This window comes from Anas acuta, chromosome 33 (assembly GCF_963932015.1).
Source record: "Anas acuta chromosome 33, bAnaAcu1.1, whole genome shotgun sequence".
Classification (NCBI taxonomy): Eukaryota; Metazoa; Chordata; class Aves; order Anseriformes; family Anatidae; genus Anas; species Anas acuta.
The window spans coordinates 217,550-245,320 of NC_089011.1; the positions used below are offsets into that span (position 1 = coordinate 217,550).

The 27,771-nt window shown below is 53.1% G+C and overlaps 1 protein-coding gene, 1 long non-coding RNA gene and 1 pseudogene across 2 annotated transcripts; 1 reads left to right on the top strand and 2 right to left on the bottom strand.

The window, feature by feature from the left end:
* Positions 1-315: 315 nt before the first annotated feature.
* On the bottom strand, positions 316-6,101 carry LOC137846531 (apoptotic chromatin condensation inducer in the nucleus-like). The gene is made up of 4 exons (XM_068664544.1): positions 5,870-6,101; positions 1,763-1,828; positions 1,543-1,654; positions 316-451 (listed from the first exon to the last, which is right to left on the bottom strand). Exons 1-4 carry the CDS (start codon positions 6,005-6,007, stop codon positions 342-344), a joined length of 426 nt encoding a protein of 141 aa, XP_068520645.1. The 5' UTR covers positions 6,008-6,101; the 3' UTR covers positions 316-341.
* A 512-nt stretch (positions 6,102-6,613) lies between these two features.
* LOC137846533 (uncharacterized) lies at positions 6,614-7,786 on the top strand. The gene is made up of 5 exons (XR_011090514.1): positions 6,614-6,807; positions 6,994-7,086; positions 7,157-7,394; positions 7,472-7,645; positions 7,692-7,786. It is a non-coding gene; the product is annotated as an uncharacterized lncRNA (long non-coding RNA).
* LOC137846532 (large neutral amino acids transporter small subunit 2-like) lies at positions 7,768-27,738 on the bottom strand (annotated as a pseudogene).
* Positions 27,739-27,771: the final 33 nt, after the last annotated feature.

A 27,771-nucleotide genomic window follows, 5' to 3' on the forward strand; every position in this document is an offset into this window, starting at 1 on the left:
GGACGGTTTACCCAAAATCACTGTTTTTCGTCCCAAAAGTGGTCCCCAGGGTTTTTTTTTTTACCCAAAATTGCTGGTTTTCACCCCAAAAGGGGTGTTTTGTTTTGTTTTACCCAAAATTGCTGGTTTTCGCCCCAAAAGGGGTGTTTTTTGGGATTTTTTTTACCCAAAATTGCCGTTTTTTGCCCCAAAAGTGGTGTTTTTCAGGTTTTTTTTTTTACCCAAAATTGCTGTTTTTCACCCCAAAAGGGGTGTTTTTTGTTGTTTTTTACCCAAAATTCCAGTTTTTCACCCCAAAAGCGGTGTTTTGTTTTTTTTTTTTTACCCAAAATTGCCGTTTTTCACCCCAAAATTGGTGTTTTTGGGTTTTTTACCTGGCGCACCCTCTCGCTGCGCCGCTCCGGCCGCCGGCCCGGCTCCTCGTCAGAGTCCTCACAGCTGCGGCCCGAGGCTGCGGGGAGGAAGGGGTTAATGGGGGGTTTTGGGATTTTTGGGGTGTTTTGGGGGATTTTGGGGGGATTTGGGGGGTTTTGGGGGTTGGGAACTCCCAAGGGGGTGAAGTGGGGGGAAAATGGACACAAATGGTGGTAAAATGCCTCATAACGACCCCAAATCCCCTTTAATTTCACCCAAATCCCCTCCAAATGACCCAAACTCCCCCTAATTTCCAGCAAATCCCCTCTAAATTACCCAAATTCCCCCTTATTTCCCCAAATCCACGCAAAATGACCCCAGTTCTCCTTAGTTTCACCCAAATCCCATCTAAATGACCCGAATTCTCCTTAGTTTCCCCAAAATTCCCTCTAAATAACCCAAATTCTCCTCAATTTCCCCCAAATCCCCTCAAAACAACCCCAAATCCCCTTTAATTTCACACAAATCCCCACAAAATGACACAAATTCTCCTTAATTTCCCCCAAATCCCCTCTAAATTACGTAAATTTCCCCTAATTCCCTCTAAATGACCCCAGTTCTCCTTAGTTTCCCCCAAAACCCTTCTGAACGACCCGAATTCTCCTTAATTTTGCCCAAATCCCCTCTAAACGACCCAAATTCTCCTTAATTTCCCCCAAATCCCCTCTAAATGACCCAAATCCCCCCCAATTTCCCCTAAATCCCCAATTTCCCAAAATCCCTTCAAAATGACCCCAAATCCTCTTAATTTCCCTCAAAACACCCCTGAATTCCCTTATCTCCCCTCAGAACTCCTCAAAACACCCCTAATTCTCCCAAAAATTATCCCAAATCCTAGTTACCCCTAAAAACCCTGAAAACGCCCCCAAATCCCCCCTAATTCCTCACAAAAACCCTCAAAACGCCCCCAAATTCCACGTATTTCCCCCAAAACGCCCCCAAATCCCCTTAATTCCCCCCAAACCCCCCCACAACCCCCCTTCAACAAACCTCCCCCAAACCCCCCCGATTCCCCCCAACACCCCCAAAACCCCCCCAAATCCCCTCCCCAACCCCCCGCCAACCCCTCCCCGTCCACCGTTCTGGTGTCCAAAGCCCCAAAATCGCCGGATTTGTCCCCAAAATCACCTTCGAGCTCGGCGGCCTCGCGCGCCTCGCGCTCCAGGCGCTGCTGCAGGAGCTCCTGCTGCTTCTCCAGGTACTGCTTGATGAAGCTGTTCTGGCTCATCTCCTCCCCGATCTGGGGCGAAAACATGCGATTTTGGTCAAATCACTCTTCGGCGAGGGTCCCGGGAAGGTTTTGGGGAGGGTTCTGGGTTTTTTTGGGGTGGTTTTGGGGGTTTTTTACCTGGGAGTTGGGCTGGAAGGTGGCGTGCGGCGTGGAGTGCTTCTGGAGGTTCTCCAGCATCAGCGCCTGGGTTTTGGGGGAAAAAAGCGGGATTTTGGGGCAGCCCCACCATCAAAACCACCCTCCCCGTTTCCTCCCTCCTTTACAGACCCAAATAACCTTAATTTACCTCAGAAAATTGCCAAAAATCCCTCAAAACCACCCCAAAACCCATTTGTCTTCAATCTCCACAACATCCTGACAACCAAAACCCCTAAAACCCCCGAAATTCACCCAAAATTTGTCAAATTTCCCTCCCAAAACTTACCGTTAACGTCTATCGTAACTTTTTACCCCAACTTCTCCTCATGAAACCCCAAAATTCTCCCAAATTGCCTCAAAATCTCACCGAGTTCACAAAAACACAGTTTCTGTGGTGTTTTCACCTCAAAATCTCCTTAAAAAAGCCCAAATCGCCTCAAAATATCCCCAAAAAATAATGGTGGGGGGTCCCTGGGGGTCCCCGCACCGAAATCTCCTCAGAAAATGCCAAATTTTCCTCAAAAAGACACAAAATCTCCTCATGATCCCCCCAAAAACCATTACAGAATGGGTTTTTATGGGTTTTCCCCAAAATTGCCTCACGAAACCCCAAAATCACCTCACAAAACCCCCAAAATCGCCTCTATTGGCATTCTCTATAGTTTTTTTCCACAAAATCTCCTCATAAAACCCCAAATCCCCTCAAAATCCCCCAAAATCTCCTCAGAAACACCCCAAAAGTTGCCATAAAGATATTCTGTCAGGACCTGACCCTAAAATCTCCTCAAAAGTATCCCAAATCCCCTCAAAAAAATCCCAATTAACTCCTAAGACCCCAAACTCCCTCAGAAGCCCCCAAATCCTCTCAGAAATCCACCAAATCTCCCTGAAAACCCCAAAAATCTCCTCAGGACCCCCAAAACAGCCTCAAAAAGACCCCGAGTCTCCCCAGCACCCCCAAAATCTCCTCAGAATCGCCCAAAAACACCTCAGAAACACCCCAAATCCTCTCAAAACCCCTCAGAAAGACCCCAAGCCCCCAAAATCTCCCCCAAACCCCCTAAAATCTTCCCCAAACCCCAAAATCTCCTCAGAATCTCCTCAAAAATCCCCCAAACCCCCTCAATCTCCTCAGGAACCCCCAAATTCTCTCAGAAATTACCAAATCTCCTCAAAAAGTGCCCAAAACTGCCTCGGAAAGACCCCGGACCCCCTCAGAAACACCACAAGCCCCTCTCAAAAGCCCCAAAATCTCCCCAAAAGCCCCCCAAACTATCTTAAAAACACCAGAAAACTTCTCAAGACTCCCAAAATGTCCTCAGAAGACCCCCAAAACACCTCATAAACACCCCAAATCTCCTCAAAACTCTTTAAAACCCCTCAGAAAGACCCCAAACTCCCTCAGGACCCCATAAATCCCCTCAAGCCCTCAAAAATCTCCTCAGAATCCCCCAAAACACTCCAAAAACACCCCAAATCCCCTCAGAAAGACTCTGAACCCCCTCAGGAGCCCCTAAATCTCCTCAGGACCCCCTAAAAACACCTCAAAAAAAACTCATAAACACCCCAAAACCACCCCAAAACCTATCAAAACTCCTCCGGACCCCCCAAAGTCTCTCAAAAGTCACTAAATCTCCTCAGAATTGTACCTAAACCCCCTCAGGACCCCCTAAAAACACCTCGTAAACACCCCAAATCCCCTCAAAACTCCTCAAGCCCCCTCCGGACCCCCTAAGTCTCCTCAGGACCCCCAAAAACACCTCACAAACACCTCAAATCCTCCCAAACCTCCTCTGGACCCCCAAAATCTCCTCAGCAGCCCCCAAAAATACCTCAAAAAACACCCCAAATCCCCTCAAACCTCGCCCCGGACCCCCAAAATCTCCTCAGAACACCCTAAAAACACCTCAAAGAAATCCCAAATCCCCTCGAAACTCCTCAAAGCCCCTCTGAAAGACCCCAAACCGCCTCGGGACCCCCAAAATCTCCTCAGAAGTCCCCAAAAACACCTCAGAAACACCCCAAATCCCCTCAAACCTACTCCGGACCCCCATAATCTCCTCAGGACCCCCTAAAAACACCACAAAAACACCTCATAAACACCCCAAACCCCCTCAAAACTCCTCAAACCCCTCAGGACCCCCTAAATCCTGTCAGAAACTCCCCTAAATCTCCTCAGGACCCCCCAAAAACACCTCAAAAACACCTCCTAAACACCCCAAACCCCCTCAAAACTCCTCCGGCCCCCCTAAATCCCCTCAAAAGTCACTAAATCTCCTCAGGACCCCCCAAAAACACCTCAAAAACACCTCGTAAACACCCCAAATCTCCTCAAAACTCCTCAGAAAGACCCCAAACCCCTTCCGGACCCCCTGAAGCCCCTCAGGATCCCCAAAATCTCCTCAGAAGTCCCCAAAAACACCTCATAAACACCTCAGAAACACCCGAAACCCCCTCAAAACTCCTCCGGACCCCTTAAATCCCCTCAAAAGTCACTAAATCTCCTCAGAACCCTCCTAAAACCATCTCATAAACACCTCCTAAACACCCCAAATCTCCTCAAAACTCCTCAGAAAGACCCCAAACCCCTTCCGGATCCCCTAAAGCCCCTCAAAAGTCACTAAATCTCCTCAGAACCCCCTAAAAACACCTGAAACCTCCTCCGGACCCCCTAAATCTCCTCAGAAGTCCCAAAAACACCTCATAAACACCTCGTAAACACCCCAAACCCCCTCAAAACTCCTCCAGATCCCCCAAAGGCCCTCAAATCCCCCCAAACCTCCTCTGGACCCCCAAAATCTCCTCAGGACCCCCTAAAAACACCTCGTAAACACTTCATAAACACCCCAAACCGCCCCAAACCTCCCGAAACCCCCTCAAGACCCCCTAAATCTCCTCAGGACCCCCGAAATCCTGTCAGTAACTCCCCAAAATCTCCTCAGAAGTCCCCAAAAAAAACTCAAAAACACCCCAAACCCCCTCCGGACCCCCTAAATCTCCTCAGAAGTCCCCCAAAACACCTCAAAAACACCTCGTAAACACTCCAAATCCTATCAAAACTCCTGTGGACCCTCCAAAGCCCCTCAAAAGTCAATAAATCTCCTCAGAACTGTACCTAAACCCCCTCAGAACCTCCTAAATCTCCTCGGGACCCCCCAAAAACCCCTCATAAACACCCCAAATCCCCTTCAAACTCCTCAAAGCCCCCCAAAAAGACCCCAAACCCCCTGAAAACTCCTCAAACCCCCTCCGGACCCCCTAAATCTCCTCAGGACCCCCCAAAAACACCTCAAAAACACCTCGTAAACACCCCAAATCTCCTCAAAACTCCTCAGAAAGACCCCAAACCCCTTCCGGACCCCCTAAATCCCCTCAAATCCCCCAAACCTCCTCCGGACCCCCAAAATCTCCTCAGAAGTCCCCAAAAACACCTCAGAAACACCGCAAATCCCCTCAAACCTACTCGGGACCCCCTTAATCTCCTCAGGACCCCCTAAATCCTGTCAGAAACTCCCCAAAATCTCCTCAGGACCCCCCAAAAACACCTCATAAACACCTCATAAACACCCCAAACCGCCTCAAAACTCCCGAAACCCCCTCAACACCCCCTAAATCCCCTCCGGACCCCCTAAATCTCCTCAGAACACCCCAAATAACACCTCAAAAACACCCCAAATCCCCTTGAAAGTCCTCAAAGCCCCTCGGAAAGACCCCAAACCGCCTCGGGACCCCCAAAATCTCCTCAGAAGTCCCCAAAAACACCTCATAAACACCTCGTAAACACCCCAAACCCCCTCAAACCCCCTCGGGACCCCCTGAAGCCCCTCAAAAGTCACTAAATCTCCTCAGGACCCCCTAAAAACACCTCATAAACACCTCATAAACACCCCAAATCGCCTCAAAACTCCCGAAACCCCCTCAAGACCCCCTAAATCCCCTCAGAACCCCCAAAATCTCCTCAAACCCCCCTAAACCCCCCTCAAACTCCCCCCCCTTCCCCCTCTCTCCCCCCCCTCCGCCATCTTCCCTTCCCCCTTCCCCCTTTTCCCCCCCTCTCCCCCTTTTCCCCCCCCGGTCCCCGCTCACCCCCCGCAGCCTCTTCACCAGGGCGCTTTTCTGCCCGCTCTTGGCCAGCCCCCGCTGCTCCAGGGCCGCCTTCAGGTCGGCCACGCGCAGCAGATGCAGCGGCCGCCCGTCCAGCGTCACCTCCTCCCCGTCCGCCATCTTGCGCCTCCCTCCTCCTCCCCGCCGCCGCCTTCGGCTCTTTCCGGACCCGCTTCGGGCGTTTCCGGCGCCGTTCGGGCGTTTCCGGAGCGGCTTCGGCAACTTCCGGAAGGCTTCGGGGACTTCCGGAGCCCTTCGGGTGTTTCCGGAGCCCGCTCGGCTTTGCCACGCCCACTTCCGGCCGGCTTCGGCTCTCCCCGCCCCGCGCTCGGGTCACTTCCGGAAACCTTCGGCAATTTCCGGAAGGCTTCGGGTACTTCCGGAATCCTTCGGGTACTTCCGGGAGGCTTCGGGTACTTCCGGTGGCTTCGGCTCCCCCCGCCCCCCGGGTTCCCCTTCGGCAATTTCCGCCAAACTTCGGCAATTTCCGTCACTTTTCATCAATTTTCACGGATTTTCGCCGTTTTCACCCCAAATTTCGCCCTTTTCACCCCATTTTTCTTCTTTTCAGCCCGTTTCCCGCCTCTTTCCGCCCAAATTTCGCCTTTTTCCTCCCGTTTTCCGCCGCTTTCCGCCCGTTTCCGCCCAAAGTTCGCTTTTTTCCCCTCCTTTTCACCGATTTCCCCTGAATTTCGCCCATTTCCGCCCCCCTCCCAACCCGGACGTGACGTCATCAACCCCTCCGGGAACTCTCTTTATTTATTTATTTATTTATTTGGGGCCCCACATGGGGGGGGGGGGGGGGGGGGGGGGAAGGCACGGGGCGGAGTGTGGGGGGGCTGCCCCATAGAATCTGTGGGGCGGCCCCATAGGGAGGTGTGGGGCGGCCCCATAGAATGTGTGGGGCAGCCCTATAGAATGTGTGGGGCAGCCCCATAGGGAGGTGTGGGGCGGCCCCTTAAGGCCAAGGTGTGGGGCAGCCCCATAGGGAGGTGTGGGGCGGCCCCATAGAATCTGTGGGGCAGCCCTATAGAATGTGTGGGGTGCCCCATAGAATCTGTGGGGCAGCACCTTAGGGCCAAGATGTGGGGCAGCCCCATAGGGAGATGTGGGGCGGCCCCTTAAGGCCAAGGTGTGGGGCAGCCCCATAGGGAGGTGTGGGGCGGCCCCATAGAATCTGTGGGGCAGCCCTATAGAATGTGTGGGGTGCCCCATAGAATCTGTGGGGCGGCCCCTTAAGGCCAAGGTGTGGGGCAGCCCCATAGGGAGGTGTGGGGTGGCCCCATAGAATCTGTGGGGCGGCCCTATAGAATGTGTGGGGCAGCCCCGTAGTGAGGAGGTGTGGGGCAGCCCCACAGGGCTCAGGTGTGGGGCAGCCCCATAGAATCTGTGGGGCACCCTATAGTGGTGTGGGGCAGCCCCTGAAGGCACACTTGTGGGGCTGCCCCATAGCGAGGAGGTGCGGGGCAGCCCTATGGGGTCGAGATGTGGGGCAGCCCCATAGAATGTGTGGGGCAGCCCCTTAAGGCACACTTGGGGGGCAGCCCCATAGGGCTCAGATGTGGGGCACCCCATAGGGCCGAGGTGTGGGGCAGCCCTATAGGAAGATGTGGGGCTGCCCCATAGCGAGGAGGTGTGGGGCAGCCCTATGGGGTCGAGATGTGGGGCAGCCCTATAGGGATATGTGTGGGGCAGCCCCATAGGGCTCAGATATGGGGCAGCCCCTTAAGGCACACTTGGGGGGCAGCCCCATAGAATGTGTGGGGCAGCCCTAAAGGAAGATGTGGGGCAGCCCCATAGCAAGATGTGGGGCAGTCCTATGAGGTCAAGATGTGGGGCAGCCCCATAGGGATGTGTGGGGCAGCCCTATGGGGTGGAGATGTGGGGCAGCCCCCCACCGCTATGGGGCAGCCCCATAGCGCTCAGTTGTGGGGCTGGGCGGTGAGCGGCTTCTGCTCCTCCCCGGGGCTTTTGGGGTCGCCGTGGGGCTCGCTATGGGGCCGGGGGTCGCTATGGGGCTGGGGGTCGCTATGGGGCTCGCTATGGGGCGCGCTATGGGGCGCGCTATGGGGCTGGGGCTCGCTGTGGGGGTAGACGACGAGGCAGAGCTTCTGGCCCAGGTAGGTCAGGGAGGCTGCGGGGAGAGCGGCCGTGAGCCAAAAATGCCCAAATTCACCCCAAAAATCAGCCCCCCAAACCCCAAACCGCCCCGAAATGGTCCCGGAAATGCTAAACAAACCCGAAATCGCCCAAATTGGGCCCAAAATGGACACCAAAGAGACCAAAACGGCCCCAAAATAGACCCCAGAAACCCCAAATCTGCCCAAATTGGGCCCAAAATGGACCCCAAAGACCCCAAAATGGCCCCAAATCGCCCCAAAATGGACCCCAAAAGCCCAGAATGGCCCCAAATTGGTCCCCAAAACCCCCAGATGGACCCCAAATCCTCCCAAATTGCCCCAAAATGGATCCCCAAGACCCCAAATGGACCCCAAAGACCCCAAATAGATCCCTAAGACCCCAAAATGACCCGAAAGTGGCCCCAAAATGGACCCCAAAACGACCCTAAATGACCATAAATGACCCCAAGAGACCCTAAATGACCCAAAATTGCCCCAAAATGGTTCCTGAAGACCCCAAACTGGATCCCCAAGACCCAAAATGGTTCCCAAGGACCCCAAATAGACCCCAAAGTGGCCCCAAAATTGACCTCAAAACAACCCTAAATGACCATAAATGACCCCAAAGTGACCCTAAATGACCCGAAATGACCCCAAATGATCCCAAATGACCCCAAACTGGCCCCTAAAGACCCTGAATGGATCCCCAAGACCCCAAATGGACCCCAAAGACCCCAAATAGACCCCAAAGACCCCAAAATGACCCCAAAATGGCCCCTAAATGGCCCCAAAGTGACCCTATATGACCCCTAATGACCCCAAAGTGACCCGAAATGACCCGGAATGATCCCAAACTGACCCCTAAAGACCCAAAATGGATCCCAAAGACCCCAAATAGACCCCTAAGATCCCAAAATGACTCCAAAATGGACCCTAAATGACCCTAAATGACCCCAAATGGCCCCCAAAGACCCTAAATGGATCCCCAAGACCCCAAATGGACCCTTGAGACCCCAAAATTACCCCAAAGTGACCCCAAAATGGACCCCAAAACGCCCCTAAATGACTGTAAATGACCCCAAATGACCCCTAAATGACCGCAAAAGACCCCAAATCGACCCCAAATGACCCCAATGTGTCCCCTAAAGACCCCAAAATGGATCCCAAAGACCCCAAATAGACCCCATAGACCCCAAAAGGACCCTTGAGACCCCAAAAGGGCCCCTAAATGACCCCTAAACGCCCCTAAATGCCCCTAAATGCCCCTAAAATGGACTCCAAAGCCCCCAAATGGACCCCAAATGACCCCAAATCCCCCCAAATGACCCCAAAATCGCGGTCCCTTACCGAGTGCCCTGCGTATGGCCGGGGGCTTGTTTCGGGGCCGCAGGGCCAGGAGGTAGACGGGGGCCCCAAACCCCCAGAACCCCCCCAAACCAACCCCAAATCCCCCAAACTGACCCCAAAACGGCCCCTAAAGACCCGAAATGGATCCCCAAGACCCCAAATAGACCCCAAAGACCCCAAAATGACCCCAAAATGGCCCCTAAATGACCCCAAAACGACCCTAAATGACCATAAATGACCCCAAGAGACCCTAAATGACCCAAAATTGCCCCAAAATGGTTCCTGAAGACCCCGAACTGGATCCCCAAGACCCGAAATGGATCCCAAGGACCCCAAATAGACCCCTAAGACCCCAAATAGACCCCAAAGTGGCCCCAAAATTGACCTCAAAACAACCCTAGATGACCATAAATGACCCCGAAGTGACCCTAAATGACCCCAAATGACCCCAAAATGACCCCAAAATGATCCCAAATGATCCCAAACTGACCCCTAAAGACCCTAAATGGATCCCCAAGACCCCAAATGACCCCGAAGTGGCCCCCAAAGCCCCCAAAAGCCCCCCAAAACGCCCCCGAAGCCCCCAAAACGACCCCAAATGACCCCAAACCAGCTCCTAGAGACCCCAAAATTCCCCAAAATGCCCCGAAATCCCTTTTAGGACGCCGTCCCTTACCGAGTGCCCTGCGTATGGCCGGGGGCTTGTTTCGGGGCCGCAGGGCCAGGAGGTAGACGGGGGCCCCGGCCGCGGTCACGGCCAGCCCCACGCCGCAGGCCAGGGGCTCCCGGTACAGGGCCAGGACCCCCAGAGCCCCCCACAGCAGCAGGTACAGCCCCGGCAGCACCAGCGGCACCTGGGGGGGAATATGGGGGGGTAATTAATTAGGGGGGGGTTAATTAGGGGGCTGGGGTTAAGGGGAGGGGGTAATTAGGGGGAGTCGTTAATGGGGAGGGGGGAAAGGGGGACAAAAAGACCCCAAAAGTGGGGAAAAGGGACACAAAAGACCCCAAAAGGGACCCAAAAACACCCCAAGAGACCCCAAAAGAGGGTGAAAAAGACCTGGGGGGAAAGGGTTAATTAATTAGGGGGGGTTAATTAGGGGGTTGGGGTTAAGGGGAGGGGGGAAAGGGGCACAAAAAGAGCCCCAAAGAGGCCAAAAAGAGCCACAGGGACCCAAAAGGGACCCAAAAAGATCAAAAAGGGAAACGAAAGAACCCAAAAAGACCCAAAAGAACCCAAAAAGATTCAAGTGACCCAAAAAGACCCAAAATGAGCCAAACGGGACCCGAAAAGACCCCAAAAGGAGCCAAAAAGAGCCAAAAGTGACCCAAAAGAACCCAAAAAGATCCAAAAGTGACCCCAAAAGACCCAAAAAGTTTCAAAAGTGACCCAAAAAGACCCCAAAAGGACCCAAAAGGACCCAAAAGTGAGGGAAACCCCTGCCCCTATGGGACCCCCAAAACCTCCCCACCCCCTCAAGCCCCGCCCCCTTTGGCCCCGCCCCCTTTGGCCCCTCCCCCTTGGGCCCCACCCCCTTAAGCCCCGCCCCCTCACCCGGATGGGGCGTGGCCTCTGGGCCTCCCTTTGCCCCCCTACCCCTATAGGACCCCATAACCCCGCCCCCTTTGACCCCGCCCCCTTAAGCCCCGCCCCCTGGGACCCCACCCAATTAAGCCCCGCCCCCTCACCTGGGGGGGAAGGGGGGGTAATTAATTAAGGGGGAGTCGTTAACGGGGAGGGGGTAATTAGGGGGTTGGGGTTAAGGGGAGAGGGGAAAGGGGGACAAAAAGGGGAGAAAGAGGCACAAAAAGAGCCCAAAGTGGGGCAAAGGGACACAAAAGGACCCAGAAGGGACCCAAAAAGACCCCAAGAGACCCCAAAAGAACCCAAAAAGACCCAAAAAGGAGCCAAAAGGGGGTGAAAAAGACCCAAAAAGTCCGAAAAAGGAGTGAAAAGGATCCAAAAGGGGGTGAAAAAGACCCAAAAAGACTCCAAAAGCACCCAAAAAGACCCCAAAAGATCCCAAAGTGACCCAAAAAGATCCCAAAGTGACCCAAAAAGAGCCCAAAAGAGGCAAAAAGGGACACAAAAAGATGCCAAAAGGACGCAAAAGGACCCAAAAAGGGGTGAAAAAGACCCAAAAGGGACCTAGAAACACTGAAAAGTGACCCAAAAGGACCCTAAAAGCCCCAAAAGTGGGTGAAAAAGACCCAAAGTGACCTGAAAGTGAGGGAAAAGGACCCAAAAAGCCCCCAAAGTGACCCAAAAGGACCCAAAAGTGAGGGAAAAGGACCCAAAAGGGACCCAAAGTGACCCAAAAACACCCAAAAGGGGGTGAAAAAGACCCAAAAGTGACCCAAAAAGAGCCAAAAAGACCCAAAAAGGAGTGAAAAAGACCCAAAGGGACCCAGAAAGACCCCAAAGCCCCTCCCACCTTAAACCCCACCCCCTTAAGCCCCGCCCCCCTGGGACCCCTCCCCCTAAGCCCCGCCCCCTCCCCCAAAGTGGGCGTGGCCTAGGGGGGCTCCGCCTCCACCCCACCCCTATAGGTCCCTATAGGACCCCCAAACCCCTCCCCCTTTGACCCCACCCCCTTAGGCCCCGCCCCCTGGGACCCCACCCCCTTAAGCCCCGCCCCCTTGGGCCCCCTCCCCATTAAGCCCCGCCCCCTAACCCAAAGGGGGCGTGGCCTATGGGGCTCCCCTACCCCTATAGGACCCCCAAACCTTCCCCCTCCTCCCCCTGGGACCCCACCCACTTAAGCCCCGCCCCCTAGGACCCCACCCCCTTAAGCCCCGCCCCCTTTAGACCCCACCCCCTTAAGCCCCGCCCCCTCTGACCCCACCCACTTAAACCACGCCCCCTTTAAGCCCCACCCCCTCCCCATTCCCTATATAAGACCCCAGCCCCTTAAGCTCCGCCCCCTTTGACCCCTCACCCTTAAGCCCCGCCCCCTTTGGCCCCACCCCCTTAGGCCCTGCCCCCTGGAGCCACACCCCCTTAAGCCCCGCCCCTAACCCAAAGGGGGCGTGGCCTCTGGGCCTCCCTTTGCCCCCCTACCCCCATAGGACCCCCAAAACCTCCCCACCCCCTCAAGCCCCGCCCCCTGGGACCCCACCCACTTAGGCCCCGCCCCCTGGGACCCCTCCCCCTTAAGCCCCGCCCCCTCACCCGGATGGGGCGTGTCCTGTGGGGCTCCCTCCAGCGCAGCACCACCAGCCCGGCCACGGCCACCCCGTACCAGAGGTGGTTGGCGAAGCCCACGTAGCTGATCAGGGTGTAGGTGTCGCCCGTCACCAGCATCAGCAGGGTGGAGACGCACTGGGGGAGGGGTTAATTAGGTTAATTAGGCTAATTAGCCCCGCCCACAATGAGTTAGCCACGCCCGCCCCCTTTAAAATGGCTCCCGGGGGCTCTAAACCCACTAAAAATCAATTTTGGGGGCGTGGCCAAGTGGTTAGGCCACGCCCACTAAGCCCCTCCCACTAATTAGCCACGCCCATCACTAATTAGCCACGCCCACCACTAATTAGCCCCGCCCACCCCCTCCAATATGGCCGCCAGGGGCCCTAAACCCAATGGATACCAGCATTAGGGGGCGTGGCTTGATAGAAAGGGGGCGTGGCCAACCCTTAGACCACGCCCACTAAGCCACGCCCACCCCCTATAAGCCCCTCCCACCACTAATTAGCCACGCCCATCACTAATTAGCCACGCCCACCCACTATAAAATGGCCCCCGGGGGCTCTAATCCCAATTAATGCCCTCATTGGGGGCGTGGCTTGATGGAAAGGGGGCGTGGCCAACCCATAAGCCACGCCCACAAGCCCATTAGCCCCTCCCACTATTAATTAGTCCCGCCCACCACTAATTAGCCCCGCCCACCCCCTTTAAAATGGCTCCCGTGGGCTCTAAACCCAATTAATGCCCATTTTGGGGGCGTGGCTTGATGGAAAGGGGGCGTGGCCAACCCATAAACAACGCCCACCACTAATTAGCCCCGCCCACCGCTAATTAGCCCCGCCCGCTACTAATTAGCCACGCCCACCCCCTGTAAGATGGCTCCCGGGGGCTCTAAACCCAATTAATGCCCACATTGGGGGCGTGGCTTGATGGAAAGGGGCGTGGCCAAGCCATAAACCACGCCCATCACTAATTAGTCCCGCCCGCCGCTAATTAGCCCCGCCCATCACTAATTAGCCCCGCCCACCACTAATTAGCCCCCTCCAATATGGCCGCCAGGGGCCCTAAACCCAATGGATACCAGCATTAGGGGGCGTGGCTTGATAGAAAGGGGGCGTGGCCAACCCTTAGGCCACGCCCACAAAGCCCCTCCCACTAATTAGCCACGCCCATCACTAATTAGCCCCGCCCACCGCTAATTAGCCCCGCCCACCCCCTTTAAAATGGCTCCCGGGGGCTCTAAACCCAATTAATGCCCATTCTGGGGGCGTGGCTTGTTGGAAAGGGGGCGTGGCCAACCCATAAACCACGCCCATCACTAATTAGCCACGCCCTCCACTAATTAGCCCCGCCCATCACTAATTAGCCACGCCCACCCCCTTTAAAATGGCCCCCGGGGCCTCTAAACCCAATTAATTTGAGGGGAGGGGGCTGGGAGGGGGAAAAGGGGGACAAAAAGAGCCCAAAAGGGACCCAAAAATACCCAAAAGAACACAAAAAGATCCAAAAAGACCCAAAAAGATCCAAAAAGATCCAAAAGTGACCCAAGAAGATCCAAAAAGACCCAAAAAGATCCAAAAAGACCCAAAAAGATCCAAAAGGGACCCAAAAGTACCCCAAAAGACCCAAAAGAACACAAAAAGACCCAAAAAGACCCAAAAAGATCCAAAAGTGACCCAAAAAGACCCAAAAAGAGCCAAAAGAACCCAAAAGGGACCCAAAAAGACCCAAAAAGATCCAAAAGGGACCCAAAAACACCCAAAAAGACCCAAAAAGACCCAAAAAGATCCAAAAGGGACCCAAAAGTACCCCAAAAGACCCAAAAGAACACAAAAAGACCCAAAAAGATCCAAAAAGATCCAAAAGTGACCCAAAAAGATCCCAAAAGAGGCCAAAAAGGGACAAAAGTGACCCAAAAAGACCCAAAAAGAGCCAGAAATGCCCATTTTGGGGGCGTGGCTTGTTGGAAAATGGGCGTGGCCAACCCTTAGGCCACGCCCACAAAGCCACACCCACCCCAAGCCCCGCCCACTCCCCCTAAGCCCCGCCCCCTGCCCTTTAAGCCCCGCCCCCTCCACCCATTCACCCCCATCCCCATTCAAGGGCGTGGCTACTATCGAAGTGGGCGTGGCCACCCTTCAAGCCCCGCCCCCTTTGACCCCACCCCCTTTGACCCCACCCCATTAGGCCCCTCCCCCTTTAGCCCCACCCCCTAAGCCCCCCCCTCTTTAAGCCCCGCCCCCTTAACCCCTTCACCCCATCCCCATTCATTAGGGGGGTGTGAATATTAATGAAGTGGGCGTGGTCTTCCTTTAAGCCACGCCCCCTTTGACCCCACCCCCTTAAGCCCCACCCCCTTAGGCCCTCCCCCTTTGACCCCACCCCCCTAAGCCCCTCCCCTTTAAGCCCCGCCCCCTTAACCCCTTCACCCCCATCCCATTCATTAGGGGGTGCGAATATTAATGAAGTGGGCGTGGCCACCCTTTAAGCCCCGCCCCCTTTGACCCCACCCGCTTAAGCCCCACCCCCTTAGGCCCCCTCCCCCTCTGGCCCCACCCCCCTAAGCCCTCCCCCTTCAAGCCCCGCCCCCTTTTCCCTCCCATTCCCCCTGCCATTCCCCCTCCCCCCCAACCCCACTCCCTCCCCCTTTAACCCCGCCCCCTTCGGCCCCGCCCCTTTAGGCCCCGCCCCCCGAGGCCCCGCCCCCTTAGGCCCCGCCCCCTTGAGGCCCGCCCACTCACGGTGACGAGCAGGGCGGGGATGGGGGTGCGGCGCTGCAGGTGGATCATGGCCAGCAGGGCCGGCAGCTGCCCCTCGCGCGCCCCCCGCGTAGAACAGCCTAAAAAAGGGGGCGGGGCTTAGCCAAAAGGGGCGGGGCCTAAGGGGGAGGGGCCTCTGGGGGCGGGGCCTAAAGGGGCGGGGCCAAAGGGGGAGGGGTTAAAGGGGGAGGGGGTGGAGGGGGGGAGGGACAATGGGAGGTGAATGGGAGGGAAAAGGGGGGCGGGGCTTAGCAAAAGGGGGCGTGGTTTGCAAATAAGGGGCGTGGTTTATGAATAAGGGGCGTGGTTTGCAAATAAAGGGGGCGTGGCCTTGCAAATAAAGGGGTGTGGTTTATAAATAGGGGGGCGTGGCTTATAAATAATGGGCGTGGCTTCTGAACAAGGGTGTGGCTTATAGATGAGGGGGCGTGGCTTATGAATAGGGGGCGTGGCTGATAAATAAAGGGGCGTGGTTTGCAAGTAAGGGGCGTGGCTTATTGATAAGGGGCGTGGCTTGCAAATAATGGGCGTGGCTTGCAAATAAAGGGGCGTGGCTTAGATATAAGGGTGTGGCTTGTGAACAAGGGGCGTGGCTTATTATTAAGGGGTGTGGCTTAAGGATGGGGGTTGTGGCTTACAAATAGGGGGCGTGGCTCATAAATAAGGGGGTGTGGCTTAAAACAAGGGGTGTGGTTTATAGAAAAGGGGCGTGGCTTGAGGATAAGGGGGTGTGGTTTGCAAATAGGGGGCGTGCTTATACAGGAGGGCGTGGTTTGTGGATAAGTGGGCGTGGCTTGCGAATAAGGGGGCGTGGCTTACAAACAAGGGGCGTGGCCAGTCAGAATGGGCGTGGCCAATCAGAAAGGGGCGTGGCTTCTCTTAAAGGGACCCTGCCCAATTTCTACCAACCGTCCCCAACCCAATAGGGTTTGACCCCCAAAAAAGTGGGCGGAGCCCAAGCTTTTTAAAGGGGCGTGGCTAAACATAAAGGGGCGTGGCCAATCCTAATGGGCGTGGCTAATTAGAAGGGGGCGTGGCTTCTCTTAAAGGGACACTGCCCAATTTCTACCAACCGTCCCCAACCCAATAGGTCCGACCCCCAAAAAAGTGGGCGGGGGCCCTGGTTTAAAAGGGGGCGTGGCTAAAAAGAAGGGGGCGTGGTTAATCATAAGGGGGCGTGGTTAATCATGTGGGGGCGTGGCTTCTCTTAAAGGGACCCTGCCCAATTTCCACCGACCATCCCCAACCCAATAGGGGTCCGACCCCAAAAAAGTGGGCGGAGCCCGAGCTTTAAAGGGGGCGTGGCCTATCAGAAGGGGGCGTGGTTAATCATAAGGGGCGTGTCCTCCTACCTGGAGCAGGTGAAGAGCGACCCGTTGACCCCCCGAAGGTGGAGAGCGCCACGGCCGCCGGCATCAACCACGCCAGGGGCCCCAGCGCCTTCTCCCCGAAAGTCTATGCAAATGAGGGGCGTGGTTAAAAGGGGGAGGGGTCAAAAAGGGGGGAGGGGCTTGTTCTGAGGGGGCGGGCCACTCACCACGGCCACGGCGTCCGATTGGAGGAGCTCGTAGGGGGACATGGCGGTGACGTAGGCGACGTTGGCCAGGACGTAGACGGCGGTGACCAAGGGGATGGAGATGAAGATGGCGCGGGCAGGTTCCTTATAAGGGAAAGTGGGCGTGGCTATGCAAATTTATGCAAATGAGGTGTGGCTAAGGGGGGCGGGGCTTACTTCTCGGGCTCCACCAGCTCCTCGGTGACGTAGTTGAGGAAGTTCCAGCCCCCGTAGGCGAAGGAGCCCTGCAGGAACGCCAGCGCCACCCGGCCCGCCTCGGGGGCTGCAGCCAGGAGAAGGACAGCGGGGGCTGCAGCCAGCCCGCGTGGCCTGCGGGGGAGGTAATTAGTTAATTGGAGTTAATTAGTACCCCCTGGTTTTAATTAAAGTCCCTTGGTTTGGCTGGGGACGCCAAGTTGGAAGTAGGGATACCCAGCGATAATTTGGGGTCCCAATGGAATCTGGGGGTCTCCGTCTATTAATTAAGCCCTCCCATTGTTAATTAAGACCCCCTGATTTTAATTAGCACCCTGGTTTTAATTAGGGCCCCTTGATTTTCATTAAAGTCCCTTGATTTGAATTGGGGACACCCAGTTGGAAGTCGCAACACCTGGTGATGATTTGGGGGTCCTTTGGAATCTGGGGGTCTCCCCTAATTAATTAAGCCCTCCCGGTCTTAATTAAGCCCTCCTGGTCTTGATTAAGCCCCCCAGTTTTAATTAGGCCCCCCGGGTTTTAATTAAAGTCCCTTGGTTTCGATTAGGACCGCCCCATTGGAAGTCGCGACACCCGGTGATGATTTGGGGTCCCAGGGTCAATTTGGGGGGCTCCCCCTTATTAATTAAGCCCTCCCATTATTAACTAAGCCCTCCCGGTCTTAATTAAGCCCTCCTGGTTTTAATTAGCCCCCCCGATTTTAATTAGCACCCCTGTTTTTAATTAGGGCCCCTTGGTTTGGATTGGGGACACCCAACTTGAATTGGGGCATCCCAGCGATGATTTGGGGTCCCAGGGTCAATTTGGGGGGCTCCCCCTTATTAATTAAGCCCTCCCATTGTTAATTAAGCCCTCCGATTCTTAATTAAGCCCCCCAGTTTTAATTAGGCCCCTTGGTTTTAATTAAAGTCCCTTGGTTTCGATTAGGACCGCCCGGTTGGAAGTCGCGACACCCGGTGATGATTTGGGGTCCCAGGGTCAATTTGGGGGGCTCCCCCTATTAATTAAGGCCTCCCATTGTTAATTAAGACTGGGAGGGCTTTAATTAGGACCCCCTGATTTTAATTAGCACCCCTGGTTTTAATTAGGGCCCCTTGGTTTCAATTAAGGTCCCTTGGTTTGGACTGGGGACGCCAAGTTGGAAGTCGCGACACCCAGCGATGATTTGGGGGTCCCGGTGGGAATCTGGGGGTCTTCCCCTCTTAATTAAGCCCTCCCATTGTTAATTAAACCCTCCCAATCTTAATTAGCCCCCCCAGATTTTAATTAGGCCCCCTGGTTTTAATTAAAGTCCCTTGATTTTAATTAGGACCCCTTGATTTGGATTGGGGACACCCAAGTTGAATTGGGGCATCCCAGAGATGATTTAGGGTCCCAGGGTCAATTTGGGGGTCTCCCCTTATTAATTAAGCCCTCCCAATCTTAATTAAGCCCTCCCATTCTTAATTAAGCCCTCCCGATTTTAATTAGCCCCCCAGTTTTAATTAAAGTCCCTTGGTTTCGATTAGGACCGCCCCATTGGAAGTCGCGACACCCGGCGATGATTTGGGGTCCCAGGGTCAATTTGGGGGGCTCCCCCTTATTAATTAAGCCCTCCCGGTCTTAATTAAGCCTTCCCATTCTTAATTAAGCCCTCCCATTCTTAATTACCCCCCCAGTTTTAATTAAGATCCCTTGATTTCAATTGGGGACGCCCAACCTCAATTTGGGTATCCCGGCACTGATTTGGGGTCCCAGGGTCAATTTGGGGGTCTCCCCTAATTAATTAAGCCCTCCCAGTCTTAATTAAGCCCTCCCATTCTTAATTAAGCCCTCCCGATTTTAATTAGCCCCCCAGTTTTAATTAAAGTCCCTTGGTTTCAATTAGGACCACCCCGTTGGAAGTCGCGACACCCAGTGCTGATTTGGGGTCCCAGGGTCAATTTGGGGGGCTCCCCCTTATTAATTAAGCCCTCCCATTGTTAATTAAGCCCTCCCATTCTTAATTAAGCCCCCCAGTTTTAATTAGGGCCCTTGGTTTTAATTAAAGTCCCTTGATTTCAATTCAACGTTGGAACACCCAGTGATGATTTGGGGTCCCAGTGGGAATCTGGGGTCTCCCCCTATTAATTAAGCCCTCCCATTGTTAATTAAACCCTCCCGATCTTAATTAGTCCCCCCAGATTTTAATTAGCCCCCCCTAGTTTTAATTAGAGCCCCCCAGTTTTAATTAAGATCCCTTGATTTGAGTTGGGGTCATCCCGGTGCTGATTTGGGGGCTCCCAGGGTCAATTTGGGGGGTTCTTGCTATTAATTAAGGGTTCCCATTGTTAATTAAGAGCCTCAAGGCACTAATTAGGGTTCCCTGATGCTAATTAGCGTCTCCCAGTGCTAATTAGGGGTTCCCATCCCCAATTCAGGTGCTCCCAGGGTCGATTCATGGGGTCCCAGTGTTAATATATGGGTCTCCCCTCACTAATTAAGGTCTCCTGTCACTAATTAAGGGCCTGAAGGCACTAATTAGCATTCCCTGATGCTAATTAGGGTCTCCCAGTGCTAATTAGGTGGTCCTGGAGATAACTGAAGTGTTAGTTGGGGGTCAATCTGTGGGGTCCCAGTGTTAATTTATTGGTCTCCCATCACTAATTAAGGGTTCTCATTGCTAATTAAGTGTCTCAAGACACTAATTAGGGTTCCCTGATGCTAATTAGGGTCTCCCAGTGCTAATTAGGGGGTCCTGGAGATAACTCAAGGGTTAGTTGGGGGTCAATCTGTGGGGTCCCAGTGTTAACTTATTGGTCTCCCATCACTAATTAAGCTCTCCCACTGCTAATTAAGGGCCTGAAGGCACTAATTAGTGTTCCCTGATGCTAATTAGCATCTCCCAGTGCTAATTAGGGGTTCCCATCCCAATTCAAGTGCTCCCAGGGTCAATTAATGGGGTCCCAGTGTTAATTTATTGGGCTCCCCTCCCTAATTAAGGGTTCCCATTGCTAATTAAGGGCCTGAAGGCACTAATTAAGGTTCTCCTGATGCTAATTAGTGTCTCCCAGTGCTAATTAGGGGTTCCCATCCCAATTCAGGTGCTCCCAGGGTCGATTCATGGGGTCCCGGCGTTAACTGATTGGGCTCCCCCCCCCTAATTAAGGGCTCTGGTGACTAATTAAGGGCCCAGGGGGCGCTAATTAGCGTGGGGGGGCTAATTGGACGGACCGGTGGCGAGGCGCCAGGCGCCGGCGGCCACGATGATGGCGAGGGCCAGCAGCTTCCCGGCCGTGCAGGCGTCCTGCAGCCGCGTGGCCGCGCGCACGCTGAACGAGTTCAGCCACGTCAGCAGCACTGCGGGGACAGGGGGGGGTGAGTGTGCAAGGGGGTGTGCAAGGGGCGAGTGTGCAAGGGGGGAGTGTGCAAAGGGGGGGTGGGCAAGGGGGGGGAGTGTGCAAGGGGGGAGTGTGCAAGGGGGGGAGTGAGAGGGGGTGGGTGTGCAAGGGGGAGAGTAATGGGGGCGAGTGTGCAAGGGGCGAGTGTGCAAGGGGGGAGAGTGGGGGGGGAGGGGGTGGGTGTGCAAGGGGCGAGTGTGCAAAGGGGGGGTGGGCAAGGGGGGGAGTGTGCAAGGGAATGGGGTAATAGGGGTGAGTGTGCAAGGGGGTGTGCAAGGGGGGAGTGGGCAAGTGGGGGGGGAGGGGGAGGGTGTGGAAGGGGGGAGTGTGCAAGGGGTGGAGTAATGGGGGTGAGTGTGCAACGGGGGTGAGTGTGGAAGGGATGAGTGTGCAAGGGGGGAGGGGAAAGGGGGTGAGTGTGCAAGGGAGTGGAGTAATGGGGGTGAGTGTGCAAGGGGTGAGTGTGCAAGGGGGTGTGCAAGGGGGGTGTGCAAGGGGGGGTGTGCAAGGGGGGAGTGGGCAAGGGGGGTGGGTGTGGAATGGGCGAGTGTGCAAGGGAGTGGGTAATGGGGGCGAGTGTGCAAGGGGGGAGTGTGCAAAGGGTGAGTGTGCAAGGGGGGAGTGTGTGAAAGGGGGGGAGTGTGCAAGGGGGGAGGGTGCAAGGGGTGAGTGTGCAAGGGGGGGGAGTGTGCAAGGGGGGTGTGCAAAGGGGGGGTGTGCAAGGGGGGTGGGTGTGGAAGGGGCGAGTGTGCAAGGGGGTGGAGGAATGGGGGTGAGTGTGCAAAGGGTGAGTGTGCAAGGGGGTGTGCAAGGGGGGGGTGAGGGGGGTGCAAGGGGGGAGGGGGTGGGTGTGGAAGGGGCAAGTGTGCAAGGGGGTGGGGTAATAGCGACGAGTGTGCGAGGGGGGTGGGTAATGGGGGAGGAGTAATGGGAGTGAGTGTGCAAGGGGGGAGTGTGCAAGGGAATGGGGTAATGGGGGTGAGTGTGCAAGGGGGGAGTGTGCAAGGGGATGGGGTAATAGGGGTGAGTGTGCAAGAGGGGGAAGGGGTGGGTGAGTGTGCAAGGGGAGAGTGTGCACGGGGGCGGGGTAATGGGGGCAAGTGTGCAAGGGGGGAGTGGGGATGGGGTGAGTGTGCAAGGGGTGTGCAAGGGGCGAGTGTGCAAGGGGGTGGGGTGATAGGGCGAGTGTGCAAGGGATGGGTGTGCAAGGGGGTGGGGAATGGGGGTGGGAAATGGGGCGGGGAATGGGGTGAGTGTGCAAGGGGGTGGGCGTGCAAGGGGGAGGGGGTTGGGGGCTGAGTGTGCAAGGGCTGAGTGTGCAAGGGGGCGTGGCTTAGGGTCAGGGGGCGTGGCCTAGGGGGCAAGGAAGGAACGGGGTCGGGTAGGAAGGAGGGTGACCATAGAAGAAGGGTGAGTGTGCAAGGGCTGAGTGTGCAAGGAGGGGGCTGAGTGTGCAAGGGGGCGTGGCCTAGGCCCAGGGGGCGTGTCCTGGGGGAAGGGGGCGTGGCCTGGGGCCAGGGAGACAACATGGTTGGGTGGGAGAGAGGGCGGCCATAGGAGAAGGGTGAGTGTGCAAGGGGTGGGTGTGCAAGGGGAGGGCTGAGCGTGCAAGGGGGCGTGTCCTAGGCCCAGGGGGCGTGGCCTAGAGCCCCAGGGGGGCGTGTCCCACTCACGCAGGCAGGCGGCGGCCAGCAGGCGGAGGCCGGGCTCGGGGGCGCCGCCGGCGGGGAAGAGGGGGCGCAGGACGTAGCTGGCGAAGGTCAGGGCGATCACCGCCTGATTGGTCGGGTAGATCACCAGCACCGAGATCCACAGCCGCAGGAACCTATCAGAGCGAAGGGGCGGGGCCACGGGGACACGCCCCCCGCCGTTAGCCCCGCCCCCCGTGGGTTATCGCCCTATATACCCCCAATATTGGGGGGGGGGGGGCGGATATTGAGCCCTGTGGCCCCGCCCCCTTTAAGCCCCGCCCCTTGTGACCACGCCCCCTTAAGCCCCGCCCCCTGGCCTATAAGGCCACGCCCCCCTGGGTCAGTAGCCCCGCCCACTTTGGGTTTAGGCCCCGCCCCCTGTGGGTTATCGGCCCGGTATACCCTGGGGGGCATCGCATAATGAGCCCTGTGGCCCCGCCCCCTTTAAGCCCCGCCCCCTTGTGACCACGCCCCCTTAAGCCCCGCCCCCTGATCTATAAGGCCACGCCCCCTTGGGTCCGTAGCCCCGCCCACTTTGGGTTTAGGCCCCGCCCCCCGTGGGTTATCCCCCCATTGAAACCTCCATAACCCCGCCCCCAAAATTTAAGCTCCTCCCCCAAATTTAAGCCCCGCCCCCAAAATTTAAGCTCCTCCCCCAAATTTAAGCCCCGCCCCCAAATTTAAGCCCCTCCCCCAAATTTAAGCCCCTCCCCCCGAATTTAAGCCCCACCCCAAAATTTAAGCCCCACCCCCCGAATTTAAGCCCCACCCCCAAATTTAAGCCCCTCCCCCTAAATTTAAGCCCCACCCCCCAAATTTAAGCCCCATCCCCCATTTAAGCCCCGCCCCCAAAATTCAGCTCCGCCCCCAAATTTAAGCCTCGACCCCAAATTTAAGCCCCGCCCCCAAATTTAAGCCCCGCCCCCAAATTTAAGCCCCGCCCCCCCAAATTTTAGCTCCACCCCCAAATTTAAGCCCCGCCCCCCCAAATTTAAGCCCCGCCCCCCGTGGGTTATTATCCCACCCCCTGAAGCTCCTAGCCCCGCCCCCCGTGGGTTATCGCCCCGCCCCCAAATTTAAGACCCACCCCCAAATTTAAGCCTCTTTCCAAAATTTAAGCCCTGCCCCCAAAATTTAAGCCCCGCCCCCCCAAATTTAAGCCCCGCCCCCCGTGGGTTATTGCCCTGCCCCTAAATTGCCCCATTGAAACTTAGGGGTGGCGCCCTCTACCTCCATAACCCTCCCCCCAAATTTAAGCCCCGCCCCCCCAAATTTAAGCCCCGCCCCCCCAAATTTAAGCCCCACCCCCTGTGGTTTATCCCCCCATTGAAGCCATCCCCATAGGCAGAACCCCCACCAGATTTGGGGTGGCACCCCATAACCCCGCCCCAAATTTAAGCCCCTCCCCCAAAATTAAGCCCCTCCCCCCCCAAATTTAAGCCCCGCCCCCCGTAGTTTTTGGACTCACCCCGCCATGCCCCCGAAGATGTCCTTGACGTAGGCGTAGTCGCCGCCGGATTTGGGGATGGTGGCGCCCAGCTCGGCGTAGCACAGCGCCCCCAGCGCCGTCACCACCCCCGTGGCCGCCCACACCGCCAGCGCCACCCCCACGCTGCCCGCGTTGCCCAGCACCCCCCGCGGGGACACGAAGATGCCCGAGCCGATGATGTTCCCTGGAAAAAATTAGAAATTTGAGTGAAAATTTAAAAAAAATTGAAATTTTGTATGAAAATTTAAAAAAAATTGAAATTTTGTATGAAAATTTACAAAAAAATTGAAATTTTATACGTAGAAATTCATAGGAGTTGAAAGCGAAATCGAAAATTGAAAATCTGGAATCGAAAATCGAAAATCTAACATCGAAATTTGAAAATCTGAAATCGAAAATCAAAATTTGAAAATCTGAAATCAAAAATTTGAAACTGGAAACCAAAAACCTAAACCTAAGTATCTAAACATCAAAATCAAAGTCAAAATCTAAAAACCTTAAAATCTAAGCCTAAAAATCTAAGCCTAAAAAGTTGAAAATTGGAAATTCAAAATTCAAAAACCTAAAAATGAAAACCTAAGAAGCCAAATTTAAAAATTGGCTATTTCAGGCTTTGAGCAGGGGGGAGATGCAGGACGTGAAACCCCCACACCGCCAGCGCCACCCCCACGCTGCCCGCGTTGCCCAGCACCCCCCGCGGGGACACGAAGATGCCCGAGCCGATGATGTTCCCTGAAAAAAATTAGAAATTTGCGGGAAAATTTAAAAAAAATTAGAAATTTGTATGAAAATTTAAAAAAAATTGAAATTTTGTATGAAAATTTAAAAAAAAATTGAAATTTGTATGAAAATTTACAAAAAAATTGAAATTTTATACGTAGAAATTTATAGGAGTTGAAAGCGAAATCGAAAATTGAAAATCTGGAATCGAAATTCGGAAATCTAACATAGAAATTTGAAAATCTGAAATCGAAAATCAAAATTTGAAAATCTAAAATCGAAATTTGAAAATCTAAAATCGAAAAAAAATCGAAAATCTGAAATTTGAAAATCAAAGTCTGAAATCAAAAACCTGAAATCAAAAAATCGAAAATCTAAAAACCTAACAATCGAAACCTAAAAATCGAAACTTGAAAATCAAAAACCGAAATTTGAAAATCTAAAATCAAAAGCCAAAATTTGAAAATCTGAAATCAAAAATTTGAAACTGGAAACCAAAAACCTAAACCTAAGAATCTAAACATCAAAATCAAAGTCAAAATCTAAAAACCTTAAAATCTAAACCTAAAAATCTAAGCCTAAAAAGTTGAAAATTGGAAATTCAAAATTCAAAAACCTAAAAATCAAAACCTAAGAAGCCAAATCTAAAAATTGGCTATTTCAGGCTTTGAGCAGGGGGGAGATGCAGGACGTGAAACCCCCACACCGCCAGAGCCACCCCCACGCTGCCCGCGTTGCCCAGCACCCCCCGCGGGGACATGAAGATGCCCGAGCCGATGATGTTCCCTGGAAAAAATTAGAAATTTGCATGAAAATTTAAAAAAAATTAGAAATTTGGATGGAAATTAAAAAAAAAATGAAATTTTGCATGAAAATTTACAAAAAAAATGAAATTTTATACGTAGAAATTCATTGGAGTTGAAAGCGAAATCGAAAATTGAAAATCTGAATTTGAAATTTGAAAATCTAACATCAAAAATCTAAATTTGAAAACCTAAAATCGAAATTTGAAAATCCAAAATCGAAATTTGAAAATTAAAATCGAAATTTGAAAATCGAAAATCTAAATTCAAAACCTGAAATCAAAATTTGAAAATCTAACATTGAAATTTGAAAATCTGAAAACTAAAATCCAAAGTTGAAAATCAAAATCTAAATTTGAAAATCAAAAATCGAAAATCTAAATTTGAAAATAGAAAATCTAAAATCTAATTTTGAAAACAGAAAATCTAAATTTGAAAATAGAAAATCGAAATCTAAATTTGAAAACAGAAAATCTAAATTTGAAAATCGAAAATCAAAAATCGAGGTTTGAAAATCGAAAATCTAAAATTGAAGTTTGAAAATCGAAAATCTAAATTTGAGATAGAAATCTAAATTTGAAAAACGAAAATCTGAAATCAAAATTTGAAAAACAAAAATCTAAAATCAAAAATTGAAAATCTAAAGTCTAAAGTCTAAAGCCTGAAATCTGAAAATGTGAAATTGACATCTGAAAATGTGAAATCTAAATTCTGAAGTCTTAAAATCTTAAGCCTGAAATCCTAAAAAAATTGAAACCGAAAAATATCTAAAAAATCAAAACGGAAAAAATAAAAACTTAAAAATCTAGACCTAAAAATCTAAAAGCCAAAATCAAAATCGAAATCTAAAAACCTAAAAATCTAAACCTAAAAATCGAAACTTAAAAATCTAAACCTAAAAAGTTGAAAATCAAAAGTTGGAAAATTTTAAGGAAAAAATAAAAGGAAAAAAAAAGGAAAAGTAAAGGAAAAGAAAATAATGTAAAATATCTAAAAATAAAGGAATATAAATCAAAAATTAAAATGTTGAAATTTTAAATTTTAATAAAGTTCAAATATTTAAAAAAATATTCAAATATTTAAAATAAAATATTTCAATATTTAAAATAAAACATTTGAATATTTAAAATAAAATATTCGAATATTTAAATTTGGACAACAATTTGGGGAGGGATAATGGGGGGGGGTAAAAATATGGGGGAGAAACCCGGGGGGGTGAAAATATGGAAAATAACGGGAAAAAAGGAAATTAAAATTTTAATGGTTAATTTTTTTAAAAATGGGGGGAGAAATTAGGATAAAAATATGGGGGGGGGGATGGGGAGGAAATGCCAGGGGGTAATTAGGGGGGGGTAATTAGGGGGGGTAATTAGGGGGGGTAATTAAGGGGGGGTAATTACGGGGGGGGCAATTACCGGGGGCAAGGGGCAGGGGGCGTGGGGTACGAAGGTCCCGGGGTGGTTGTGGGGCGCCCACGACCCCTAAAAACCCCCAAATCCCCCCAAAATCCCCCCCAAAATAACAAAACCCCCCTAAAATCCCCCCAAATCCCCCCTAAAGCCCCCCCAAGACCCTAAAAACACCCCCAAAACCCCTAAAACACACTAAAATCGTCCCAAAAACACTAAATTGCCCCCCCAAATAAACTAATTTCCCCCCAAACACCCCAAAAAATCCTAAATCCCCCCCCAAAAATCCTAAATCCCCCCAAAACAATCCTAAAAGCCCCTCAACCCCCCTAAAACCCCCCCATAACCCCTCTAAGGCCCCCCAAACCTTCCCGAAATCCCCTAAAAAATCCTAAATCCCCCCAAAAATCCCTAATTCTCCCCCCAAAAATCCTAAATCCCCCCAAAACTACTAAATCCCCCCCAAAAACATCCTAAATCCCCTAAAACCCCCCTAAAGCCCCCCATAACCCCCCTCAAACCCCCCTAAAACCCCCTAAAACCCCCCCAAAAAAATCCCAATTCACCCCCCAACCCCCTAAAAACCACCCTAAACCCCCCAAAAAACCTAAAACTCCCCAAAAAAGCACAAAATAAACCCTAAACTCCCCCAAAACCCCCCTAAACCCCTTAAAAACCCCCCCAAAACGCCCTCAGGGTGGGGGTCGCCCCCTAAAACCCTTTGATTTTGGGTTTATTTTTATAGTTTTAGGGTTTTTTAGTTGGTTTTTAAATTTTTAGGGTTTTTTTAGGGGGGTTAGGGTTTTTTAGGGTATTTTTAGGGTTTTGCCCCCCCCCCCAGCTCCAGTGCCAGGCGGCTCAAGGTGACAGCTGCTTGTGAAGGGGGGGGGGGGGAGGTGAAAAATGGGTGGAAAACGGTGAAATTCAAGAGCGGGGGATCCAAATTTTTTTTGGGGGGGTTAATTAAGGGGGGGGGGGGCGTTAATTTGGGGGGGGGTCTCACCCACGATGATGCCGCAGGCGCTCAGCAGCCCGATCTCCTTCTTCAGGGCCACGCCGCCCCCCCCCTCGTCCCCTCCTGGGGGGGGGGTCGGGGACCCCTCTTTTTGGGGAGGGGGCTCCTTGGGGGGGGGCCCCCCCCCCGCTGCCGGGACCCCCCCTGCCATGGTTATTTGGGGGGGGGGGGTTGTTTATTGCAGGGGGGGGAGGGGCAGGGGGAGGGGTTTTTTGGG

What these genes read in the sequence shown, in the direction of transcription:
- LOC137846531 (XM_068664544.1), bottom strand. Translation starts at nt 6,007, where the DNA reads ATGGCGGACGGGGAGGAGGTGACGCTGGACGGGCGGCCGCTGCATCTG. An exon ending in TGGTGAAGAGGCTGCGGGGG is followed by an intron (nt 1,829 to 5,869) that starts GTGAGCGGGGAC and finishes CCCAAAACCCAG; the next exon opens with GCGCTGATGCTGGAGAACCT. An exon ending in CGAGGCCGCCGAGCTCGAAG is followed by an intron (nt 452 to 1,542) that starts GTGATTTTGGGG and finishes TCCTCCCCGCAG; the next exon opens with CCTCGGGCCGCAGCTGTGAG.